Source organism: Convolutriloba macropyga, chromosome 10 (genome assembly GCF_964194025.1).
Source record: "Convolutriloba macropyga chromosome 10, txConMacr16.3, whole genome shotgun sequence".
NCBI classification, from domain to species: domain Eukaryota; kingdom Metazoa; phylum Xenacoelomorpha; order Acoela; family Convolutidae; genus Convolutriloba; species Convolutriloba macropyga.
In genome coordinates this window covers 62,549,479-62,561,815 of record NC_134477.1, presented here as the reverse complement: position 1 = coordinate 62,561,815, position 12,337 = coordinate 62,549,479, and the positions used below count along the sequence as shown (strand labels likewise).

General features: G+C 36.4%; 1 protein-coding gene across 2 annotated transcripts in view; it reads right to left on the bottom strand.

Moving 5' to 3' along the window:
- Window positions 1-467: 467 nt before the first annotated feature.
- The window catches only part of LOC142348257 (E3 ubiquitin-protein ligase pellino homolog 1-like), a 38,044-nt gene continuing 26,174 nt past the window's right edge, over window positions 468-12,337 (bottom strand). For both annotated transcript variants that reach the window (XM_075399552.1, XM_075399553.1), the window contains 7 exons: window positions 9,131-9,436; window positions 8,639-8,761; window positions 7,824-8,006; window positions 7,221-7,407; window positions 6,661-6,808; window positions 6,167-6,286; window positions 468-2,005 (listed from right to left, as the gene is read on the bottom strand). In XM_075399552.1, the coding sequence (XP_075255667.1) occupies window positions 1,882-2,005; window positions 6,167-6,286; window positions 6,661-6,808; window positions 7,221-7,407; window positions 7,824-8,006; window positions 8,639-8,761; window positions 9,131-9,436 (1,191 nt within the window). In that variant the 3' untranslated portion in view covers window positions 468-1,881. The remainder of the gene's footprint in view (window positions 2,006-6,166; window positions 6,287-6,660; window positions 6,809-7,220; window positions 7,408-7,823; window positions 8,007-8,638; window positions 8,762-9,130; window positions 9,437-12,337) is intronic.

Sequence of the window (12,337 nt, the reverse complement as noted above, 5' to 3'; positions counted from 1 at the left end):
CAAGCGAAAAATAGCATAAAAACCACAGGACCAATATAATTGCTACATACTTCGTTTGAGAGTAATTAAAAGATAACAATTTAGGTCACTTATAATAAATCATTGGTGAAAAAGTCAACGAAGAACTTAAATCGGTCATATAGAACGATAAAGAATTTAAAGTTGTAGGATAATTGCTTGGATTTACTAAAAAAGAACAGTTCATGTGCTTAAATAGTTTAACCCAAAAGCTGTTGTATTTCTTGTGCTCACTTCAACCTAAATCTTTTAACCCCCAGCAGAACTCGAAATAATTTGAAATCTTAAAACGTTTCAGTGTGAATTAATTTACAATCTGCACTTACAGTTTCACTATAATGGATTATTTATACAGTTGCGCCAAAATTCTTCATTTGAATTGAAGTATATACACTTTTCACCTTCTGTTATCAATTCAATAAGAGTTGAGAAAAGAAGGGGATTAAAAAGAGCGTTCTAAAATCTAAATTAAATTATCTGTAGATACAACGTGAATTGGGCTAAAAATGTTGCAAATCGTTATCTAAAGACAGAAAGAACATAGGTGGGTGCATAGATTAGGGAAAAGCACAGTGAGAAATGCGAATTAAACCAATGCTCTTTCAGCCACTTTTTTGACACTGAATTTGTCGACAGAAAAGATGTACCAGTTCATTGTAATGATAACAGCACTAAAATTGATAGCAATTAAACAGCACCATCAAACTCATTTTCGATAGGATTTTGTATCAGCACAGCAAAACTATCATATAAATCTACAAGAAAATCAAGTCAAACTACTAAGAACATAAAGACAACGTCAAAAGAGTACAAATTTATATCACGCGTATAAAATTGCAGACCTTCCTGAACTCAATTTCTGCCCGAATACTTTACTATCTACACAGATGCTCACTACTGCTAAGGTTGACATTTTGTCGCCTGTGAGAAAGGCAGACGTTAAAATGTGGATAATTAGGTCCAATCAAGGCAGACAATAGTTTCGGGCTCATATTTGATTGGTCAAATTCTCACCCAAATATCAGCATCAGTCTCTTCAAAATCAAGCTCAAGAACATTTTCGCTGGCGAAAGAAACGGCGTCTTAGGTCAGATTAAACGTTCACGGTTTCCAGATTATATGCGAGTGACAGGTAAGACCGATCCGTTCTGTTACAGTCACCCTTTTTAGTCTTCGATATATCATGGAACAAAAATTTGTAAATTGTGGCCAAAAAGCACTCGCGGTTTTTGATTTATACATAATTGATCAATTAAATATAATTGATCAAGCAAACCATAAACATCGGAATAAGCCGCTTTGGAATACACGCATCTGTTCCGGACTAAATTAGATAAAAATAATTATTTATTCATGCCAGTTCGCAAAAACTTCTAATTTGGAGCACACTTAATGAACAGAAATCAATACCAGACCCCAAAAATCTGACATATACATCTACTATCTGATATATCCTGGGACCGATCATCGCAAACTACAGGAGTTTATTGACCAAAACTATTCCTTGTGGATTAGAAGCAAAAGAGAAGATTCAAACAGACAATTACAGCGTCACAGACATACTGACATTGCTGCTCATTTTCAAATGAGTTATGGAGAAACTCGCCCCCCCATACAAAAAATCATTCACTGCATCTAAATATCTGCTAATACAGTAAGACTGGCTGTTGCTGAAAAATCACGATATTCGCCCAGGAGCCGTTGAATAACGATTCAACGTTGTAGTTGAACATCAATCGGATGATCTAATGGACCTCAATAGCAGCTTTCTGTCGCGCTCCAGGATGCTCATCAATTGGAATACATTGGCATGTTGCATTCCTGAGGACTGGATCAGGTCGTAAGCGCAATTGAAGGAGGAAGTTATATAAATCTGTCCTGGAAAATGAGTGAGACGTATGGCTTGCTCGAGTCCATAGTTATGGCACAGAAAGGACACTGTCTTTTGCCACCATTGCTACTTGGAATAAGCACACTGCTCCAGTGTCTGAAACATAATAGTCTTGTCGCGCCTTAAAAGGGGAGAGCGAAGGATAAAAATTTTATAAACTAAAAAACTTTTAGAGAAAAAGCTTGAGATAGAGAGAATGAGCACGTGACAGTGTGAGAGAGCAATAAAAAGAACAAAAGTCTTAAAACTTTGAATTTTGACTACTGTTCACAATTTTTTTTCAACTGAACTGTTTATAATCATAACACATACAAGATAAAGTTTGTAGATTTTCTACTTGATAAGTCTATACTTGAAGTATATTAACCTCTAGAGAGCGATTACACATTCTTGATGACAAGATATTAATGAGAGAATAGATAATATTGAGAAACTATCATTTTCAGCAAATCTTACGGAAAAGACAAAAACAATTGCAGGAAAAAGCTGCAACTGCCTTCAATGTCAGAGATTATTGAGATTGTAAGAGGAAAGAAAATGAAAAATAAATTCGTTCGTACAACAAAAATCAGAAGTACGTGTTATCTGACTGGATTCAATAATTTGGTCTTTTTGAGCTTCTTCATGCGACGACAATGGTTTAGTATCAATACCAAAAAGCATTCGACCTGGTAACAACGATTAAGATTAACTTGATGAATTTATACCGATGGATTTTTCCATTTCGTTTTCTTTCGAAATTGACATCCGTCATTTTAGATAGCTTTGCTGATCACAGGCAATTCGAGCATAAAAACGAATAATTCAATCAGAATTTAAAATCTATTCAGGTGAAACAATGAGAGAGCTAAATCAGGATCAGATGTGAAAGCCGTGAACTATTTAAAGATAACTTAATAAGGGACGAGAGCCTAAGTCTTAGACGTTAATAGGATAGCGGCGGCTATTATAAATTAACATACAAAAATATGAGCCATTTTTGCCATTATAAGGCATTGTTGGGCTGTCAAAAGCTCCTTAATATCAACAGCAGGGAATTCGACATTACGGAAGCTGCGATCGAAACGTTTCCAAACAACTCTAATTACAAAGAGAAATAGCCGCAATAGCTTTTTTATTAAATGCTGCGATGATACATTTTGATTAAGAATCTCTTTGAGTTATTCCTGCTCCTTTTTGGAGCTCTCAAAAAACCTTCAATAAGAGTGACACGCACTCACTTGACCTTATATCTTTGAACTTAAGTAAAGAAAAAGAAAAGTCGGTTTCCAAGTCGGGAAGTACTTTTGAGAGTGAAGTAAACCACGCGTGATCAAAATTTTAATCACGAGAATGAGTAAAAACCTCGCTCCAATAAGAGTGCAAAATTAAGTTACGCACGCAGTTGAAGTTGTATGAACGAATGAACAAAAAGCTGATTTGAACTGGTTGTGACGTCATATGGTCGTAACAAAAATTGTGACAAAATAAAAAACATAGCCGGAAGAATTCCGGAAACGACTCGAAGTAGAAAAGTGACCATCCTCACTAACCTAATGCATTTTCCACATAACTATACTAAGCATTTTGAAACGATATTGAAAAGATTTGAAAAAAAAGAGAAAAGTATCTGACAAAAATTGTTACACAAACTGATAAAATATAACTTTAGTGGCAGTACCAGAAAGAACTATTGGTAAAGTTATCTATTATACAAAAAAAATGCAACAAAATATTTACAATTGACAGATAACCCAAATAAATGGGTTCATAAAAGGAAACTCAAAAGTTCTATTCGAAAGATGACGGACAAAACCGTAAAGCAGAATTTTCTTTAAAAAAGCTCTTTGCAAACGCTAAACGCAATTTCCAAACCATTAATTTGAAAAAAAAGTTAATTACATTCTCTCGTAGATCAGTCCCCCAACCAAAAATTTGACTGAAGTAATAAACAATAATTAAAATTTTAGAGCAAAAAAAATAAAATAATTAGAGAAATTGCTTAATTTAATAAAGTTATATGACCCCTGTTTAACCATCACAAATCTTCCCGACAATCAGTCGGCAAACAATTTTTACCACTGTTTCTGCCAGAGCAGTTGCTCATACAAAACAAGGGAGAGAAAAATCAATTGTCTGTTGGAAACTGCGACGAACAAAACTGAAAAAAAAATAAAAAAGTTAAGAAATTTCTGTTTTAGAAAATTGCCATGACAATATTTGAAGTGTGAGTTCATAGTAGCAACACCTGAAAAAACGACCAACTTAGAAGTGACTGGGAAAAATTAGAGCAGGAAGCGTAAGGTCAGAAGAAAGTCAAAAACAATGAAAACTAACAAAAGTCAGCAAAATCTGCGGAGTTTAGCCAATTTTCCTCGACACTTAAAAGTTATCAATAATAACGAACGACCATCAAAACTTGTGCAACAACTAGTTTCAACCACACAACTCAACAAAGGCAACAATTCAAATTCGAGAAGAGTCGAAAAAAATGCTAGAAAAGCATAAAATATGCAAAATGGTGAAAATAAACGAAGATTGAATTAAAATAGGTAACATCTGCTTCAGAAGGCCAAAAGTGCTTCAAAACACACTACTACTAGATTAGATAAATAAGACAAACACTTTTGATTGAAAAGTTGGAACTAAAACTAAAAAATTGTTTTGAAAGAGCCGAACGTGATCTAAAATCTCAGCGAAATTTTTTTTCACACCTTCTTTTCTCGCCTTTAACGTATACAATTGTGTTCAACGATACGATCAGGAAACCACTCTCTCTCTCTTCTCTGCTTTTTGATTAGCAGCCGTTTGACCTAAACAGTTTTCACATGCGGCATTGACTTTTACATTCTGTTTTAAATACCCTCCAAAAAATTATCGATCCAAAATTAAGTCCATATTTATTTAGCAATGATGGCTCAAGAACAATATACAGCCAGGCTTCTGTGGAAATGAAAAATTTAGAAAAGCTTACAGAGATTTGCTAAATTAAAATACTCTGCAAAATGATGGGAAAATATTAAAAATATAAAAATAGATAAAAAGGGTAATTAAGAAACAAATTTCCCTTGAATTTCAAAAGATTGGACGTCAAAAAACAAATCAGTTATTAATAACATAACCGACTAAACGTCGGAAGAATTGCTCTTGAATGACTAGTGGGAGCTCTAATCAATTGCAACCTGCTTCAGTCGGGGGGGGGGGAGGAGGGGTAGCCTAAATGGGACTAAGAAGTTCTATAGTGGGCTTCAAATAACCATATTAGAGGTTAACATATACCACTATTAAGATTTAAAGTAAAAAAATGACACCAGTTTCGGCGCACTTTTTATTTGACTTTTAGTATTAAATTGCCGCCAATTGAGTTCAGCTGCTTGAAATTGTGATTGAGAGAGAATTTTAGATCACGCGAAATGCAAAAAGTCAAGGGCGTAAAAGTCACTCGAAAAGTCAAAACCGTCAAGCGAAAATTTTGCATAAAAAAAAGACACACACGTTTACAATAATTGCTATGAACTGCGTTCAAGAGCAATTAAAAACAAACGAAATTAAACTACTGGCTCAGAAGAGTCTTTCTGTGCAAAGTAAAACAAAAAACAAACTGAAGAAAAATTGAAAAAAAATGAAAAAAAAAACGGTTTAGTATGTGTACAATTTGATAAAACAAAAGAAGTCACGTTCAAAAGAGCTGTTCAATGCACGAATTGCCAACCAAACGTTGCCATATGCATTGATTTTGCAGAAAAAGTCCGCTCGAAGATCCAAACAGGAAATTAATGAAAAAAAAAATCAAAAATTATTGTTAAAATTGAGAAATATGAGCCCGTCTTTAATAAGCTCTACAAAACTTTGCGGTATCAATTTCATAAAGTTATATATTAAAGCAGCATCGGTTAAAAACAATTTCTACACAAAACCAAGTTACAAGTTAAAAATGAGCCAAATGGACGAACAACCGGCTAAAAACGGCTATCTATATGCGCCGCTCTCTGAAGAACATTTTCAAAGTCAAGAAGTCATTCACTGAACGCAGCGCATGATCAAAAAACTTCTCTTGTTTAGCAAAAATCTGTTCACCTTGGCAGCTTTTCTCGCTTTCGCTTTTAGGTCAAAATGCCGTGAGAACAAAACTACTTCCTGTAAAAAAAACCGAGAGAAACCCAATAGTCCTCTTCGAGTCGTAAAAAAACCAAGAGAAGGCCAATAATAACGCCAGCTATCGCTGTGGGGCTATTAAAAATGCACGTTACTGTCACCAAGTTCTATCTAAGGACTAACTTGGCAGTGGCGAGAGAACAGGTGTGTCCACATGGGTTGAATGCATAAGTGGGTTCATCACTGTCCATGTGGAATGCAGGCTCATCTCCCAAGGACAAACCAACCAACACACTCTTCTCTCTACAAACAAACAAAACAAAACAATTAATGATCCACTAAATTATGACAAGTAAATTATTCACCGATTTGCCACACATTCGCCTTTAGTCCTGTAAGTAGGAATGACACTTACAAATCAAGAGAAATTAAAACTCCAATTGAACTGAAATCAATAGCCAAGGTTCCAAGTAACAAATTTGAGGCGTTAACTATCGCCAATTGTATTTGGTCAATTTGAACTAGAAAGACGAGTGATTCCGAGGGCAGGGTAAGAAGGAGTTCGGGCTTGGCTTATACTATAGCATCTAATCAGAAATCAATGCTACTATTTCTGTTTGACAGCTATTGAAGGATCTGATTCTTCTTTCTCTTAAAAAGGGAGGGGACTGACTTACCTGCATAGTGGACACTCTCGTTCTGTGTTTTGAGTGACAGCAATTCCCTCCAGCAGAAGAGCTACGGGAGGAGCAGAGGGAGTGGATGCTGCCGATGATGAAGATTGACCACCCGATGGGCTAGTCGGAGATCCCGCATTCCCATTTCCTGCATAAATCAAATTAGATAAAGCAACACAACAAAACTACATTTTCAGCAACAGACTTCGTAGCAACATCTAAAATTGTGCCTGCTTAACCAATACTCTTTTGAATACTTCATTCTCGAATGCGTGGTCAAATACTCAATGAAAGAAGAGCCTCAGCCCTCATCCGCACCTGCATATTGAAGTGTAATTATAACCAATGAATAAACAAATGAATTACCGGACTATCTGATAATAAATTTGCAATAACGTGAATTTTGGATTAATTTAGAACTCTTCCTAAATAGAGAACTGAGGGCTTTCAACAGGAATTATTGCAAAAACCCAACAATTGGCATTTCCAATTCTGATTTCTAAATCGTTATTTAGCCGAAAAGAAGAATATAGTTTAAAAATCAGATTAGTGGCCCAAACCTGGAGTCTTGGATGCGGGAGGGGCGTCGAAGTACCCATACACGTGTCCACAAGGGAAGCATGCATATGGTCTACTCTTGAGACTGAAGCTGGGGTCTCGTGATATCGTGGAGGAGTCTTGATGATTGTTGTGATCGTTGTTTTCACTCACCTCAGGCAGGGGTGTCCTACTGTGACGTCGATTATTCTGTCAGAAAAATTCATTTTATGACTCAAGGCTAGTTTTAGATCCATTTGACTTACTGATGTATCATGTCAGAGTGCGAGTTTAAAGCAAGCCATGCATTCCGACCAATACATCTCAATCATTGTTCCAAGCACAAAAAATATGCTCCATTGCACGTCTCAAAACATTATTAATTATAGCTTGAAACGAACAAAAAAAACCTCCAATTCGCATGGCGGTTTTGAAATAGGAGATCTCAGATATGTACATTGCCCAATTTCAAACGTTGCAAAAAGCGTTTTTCAAGCAAGATTAAGCAACACTTCTAAGTCAAGTCGAAATTCTGACTGAATTCTCAAACGGCTACGCAGTTTTCGATTAACGCCACATTATCTCAGTGACTTCATCCGAGTCACATAAGAGACAGAGGAGCCAACCTGTTTCTTGTTGTCCAGTGGTCTGTTGGGACCTGCTCTTCCCACTACAGCAGCAGAGTCCCAGTCTATATTAGTGGCATCTGAGGTTGCATCCATAAGAGGCGGTTTTCTACTTTTGGGAAGGTAGAGGGTGTTGAAACTTATGGGACACTGGGGTCGCTTGTTGTTAATCGACTTCTGAACCTGTAACCACACAAAGTTATCTGGATTTATTCTGTACCCCAAAGCCACCTAAGACCCCAAATGTTAAATGCGTTATTATACAGCACGCTAAAATTTTCACGTTCTCCAGCGGGCAATCGCATGCCCACAGGCTTCTCTAACGCCATGTACCGTAAATTAATTGACCCCCATCCCTTATTATAGAGTGGAAAAACATTCATACAGGCATTCATACAGAGTCGAAAAACATTCATACAGGTGAGGGTCTGTATGAATGTTTTTCCACTCTATAATAAGGGGTGGGGGTCAAACTGCTAGTGCTATGGACCGCCCCTCACGCCATCATTTGATGTCTCCTCGAAACAGTTTCGGTGAATCGCATACTTAGAAAATAGTAAAGCGTAAGAATCTAAGAGAGCTGCACAGCCATTTCATGCCCTCCGGGCGTTACTTGTTTATCACGTCTTTGAGAAAGACTGCAAGACTAATATAATTGCTGCAAACTTCGTTTGAGACCAATTACAAGTAGCTCTCCATGCTCTACTTCGCTTTCAAATTTTGATGATTAATTGGATCAGATTTATAGTAATATTATTGCTAAAAGTTTAAATTGTTCGGGTGCAATCAATTAAGAATAAACTTGTTGGAGGTACCTTCTCGACAAAATCCAATTCATCAGTGAGTGAGTGGACATTGTCAGCCGATCTCCATAGCAAAGTAGTTCCACAGAGATCTATGAGACAACCATCTCTCAGCTCATTCGTCTCATCATGTACCTGAACAGACCAAGCTCCAATCTAGACACAGCCTTCAATTTATTTCTGATAATTTCTAAGAATTTTAATAAAAAATACAACTACACGGCAACATTAAAGTCAGGACTGGACATAACGGCTAAACTTTATTAACATTTCATCATCATGGGAGTAGGTGGGGGTGACTAAGGGAGATTGGGGTTGGGGTTAAACTGCAAGGATCAAAAACCGCCTTTCACACCGTAAATTAATGTCTACTTGAACCAATTTGCTTAATTTTCTTTACTTATGTTAATTTTGTTCACATTAATTTGGCTCGCATGAAAGTGCTAACCAAAATGCGATGGTCAGGAATGGCCATTTAAAAGTTCATTGCCTGTCCTGTCTCACCTTGTGAACGACAGTTTTGTTCTTTCCATCCCTCATCGTGTAGATATGTCCACAAATAGACACCTCCCTCCACACTGAGTTCTTGAAACTTCCCTTCTCGTCCGGATTCAGTATCAACACTCCATTCGTTGTCAGGCCATCATGCTGTGACGATTCAACTGAACTATGATTACTGTTGTTGTTGTTTGCTTTGTTTTGTGACTTTTTACCGCCGCTTGACTTGTTGATGTCCTTCTCATTGCTTCGTTGTTTGTTACTGTTCAAGTTGGGAGTTTGTTGACTTACTTGCCATTTCAACGCCTTCTCCTGAAAAATGACGGTTTTTAAAGCACGAGATCAAGCATAAGACCTCAAGTTAAGCAATAAATTAATAAATGCAGAACGGCGGACTAGCAGACTGAGGAACAATACTCCAGCACTCTTTCATTGCCTCGACCTGGCTGGTACAGATTCTGTAACACAAATTTTTCCGAGAGAAACTCATTTGGGTCTTCGAAACATTAACATAACCGACTAACGTCGAGCGAATTGCTCTCAAACGACCGGCGAGCGGTTAGCTTCGTCAGTAGCTAGCTACGGTTTAGTGAGGCTAGCTTTCACTTGATTCGACCCTGCAACTTTTAGTTTTCTAGCCTTGTAAATAAAAAAAACTGATATTTTAAAAATTTGCAACATAATGCAAAACTTAAAAGAAAAGCTTCCAGATTTCTCAGTGAAAATGTTTGAAACTATTCTTGTCTCTGGAGTTATGTCAATTAACCCATCTGCAAGACTTGAAAAGCTTCGTTGGCCAGTAATGATCGTTAAACTCAGAAAAGGACAAAAATACTCGAAAATTTTGAAAACAATCGCAAAATTTAACAAAATCTTGCTAAAATTCAAGATATTAAAATCTTCAAAACCATTTCATTGCCTCATGAGACTATCCAGTATCTCTATTCCAAGCTCTAATTAGTTTCACTGGCTCATAAAGGTCCATATACTTGGTAATATACATAATAACTTTCCGAAAATTTAAAAAAAAAACTAAATTTTTATCAAATTATTAAAGCTAGAGTCATTAAAATATTGATAACCATTCCATTAACTCTAGAAACTATAAGACAGCTTATCATCAAACCTTGCAGGAGGTCTCTAGACCCTGGTGCCTGAAGAAATGATAAAAAAAAATTCTAGAAGATTCAAAAAACTTGAAAAAATTTAGACATTTTTCAAAATTGCTGATATTAAAACCTTAAAAAAACGTTCCATTACATCTATAAGCTATGCAGTAACCTATAATCAAACCCTAGAGGAGGTTATACGGCTCTTGAGGCTGAAGAAACCTAAAAAAATGACCAAGAATTTCGAAAAAATTGAAAAACAATTGCAAGTTGCACAAAAAACTGCAAAAATTTGTGATAATAAATGTTGAAAACTAATCCATGGCCAAAAAAATTTTCCAGTAACCTATTATCAAACCCTAACAGAGATTTTCTGTCAGGCTGAAAAATCTGAATAATGACAATGTCAAAAAAATGAAAGAAATTGCAAATTTTGTAAAAAGAAAATGCTAAAATTCGTGGTGTGGAAATCTTGAAAACATTCCATTACACTTAGAACCTATACAGTAACCTCGTGTCAAAACCTATAGGAGGTTTCTCGGCTCTTGAGGCTGGAGAAACCTTAAAAACCAAGAAAAGTTCTCAAAAAACTTGAAAAAATGCTAAATCTATCCAAAGAAAAAATCGCTAAAATTTGTCATAAAAAAATTGAAAACTATTCCATGGCAAATTCTTTCCAGTAACTGATTATCAAATCCTTAATAACGTTTTCTGGGCTCTGCGTCTGGAAAGACGTGAATAATGAAAAAATTTTTGTCACGTTTTGTCAAAAAGAATGCTAAAATTTGTGATGTTAAAATGTTGAAACTATTCCACTACCCCTAGAAACTATGCAGTAACCTATTATAAAACCCTAGAGGAGCTGAACACCTAGGGCTGAACGGACTCAAAAATGACAGCTTTTCAAAAAGATTGAAAAAAAATGAGAAAATTAGTATAAAATTGCATGTTTTTAACGATCGGTTGTTCGAACGCAGCCACGTGGGGGATGCATCGGGGTTGAAGGGGAGAGAGCGGTGGTGGGCAACAGTGGGGTGGGGGCAACATTTGGGAGTGTGTCCAAACTCTAAGAACTACCCTTCACACCATAAGTATAAGAATCCAAACCAGTTTGAGCTGAAAGGCTCTATGCGCACTTAATGCCCGCTGGGCGCTACCTGTTTATCCCGTTTTTGTGTTTTGTGGACGAAAAGTCAAAAACGTCAGATGGAAAATCGGAAAAGCGAAAATTGCATAAGGACTAAAATAATTGCTACAAACTTTGTTTGAGAGCAACTAAACAAAATATATAGGTTTCAGTTACTTAAGCTTAAATTGATCGGCGTGCAAAAATCTACTCAGCCCCTTGATCCCTTCTCTGGCAAATGGCAATCGGGACAGATCGTTCATTTTTATCTTATCCAGGTGGCTCCAACAAAACACTTCATGAGCACGTGACTAAAATATTTCAAGCGTCTACAGGCCACCATTTTAGCCGTCACACTCGACTAAAAATCAAATCGGTCGAACAAAAAAAAACAATCCAAAAACCGCAGAGAAAATAGAAATAGTTGTCGCGAAATTAGTTTGAGAGCAATAAAAACAAAACAGGGAGCTGGCATACATTGGAAATGAAGCAACGTAGTCACAGCAAAAAGACAGTGATTTAACGAAACCGATGATCCAGAAAGAAACACAAGAACAAAATTATTCAAAAACATATCCGACAGATTGCCAAAAAACAGCCGCCAAAGATTTCCATAACCTTGAATGGGATTGAGAAAACAAAAAACATAGTCAGCAGATTGCCAGAAAATAGCCGCCGCTGACGCGCTTGATGTATATCGGGATTGAGAAAGAAAAAATAAGAGATAAATTGACCAAACTTTGTTTTTTTTTTTCACTGTCATAAAGTGTTCCAATTTGGCGTGCAGTTTCAGTTGGATTCTGAAACTATACTTAATTCAGCTTCTAAACTGAAAACTAATAAGGTTGAAACCACTGTCAGCCAGCAAACACTCTAATGAAATTTGATAACCTAATTCTCAATGACTTAATGACCGGGCTCTACAGGTTTATTCCGTCTCTTTTGATTTTGCTCTTTTAACTTTTACAGTATTCACCA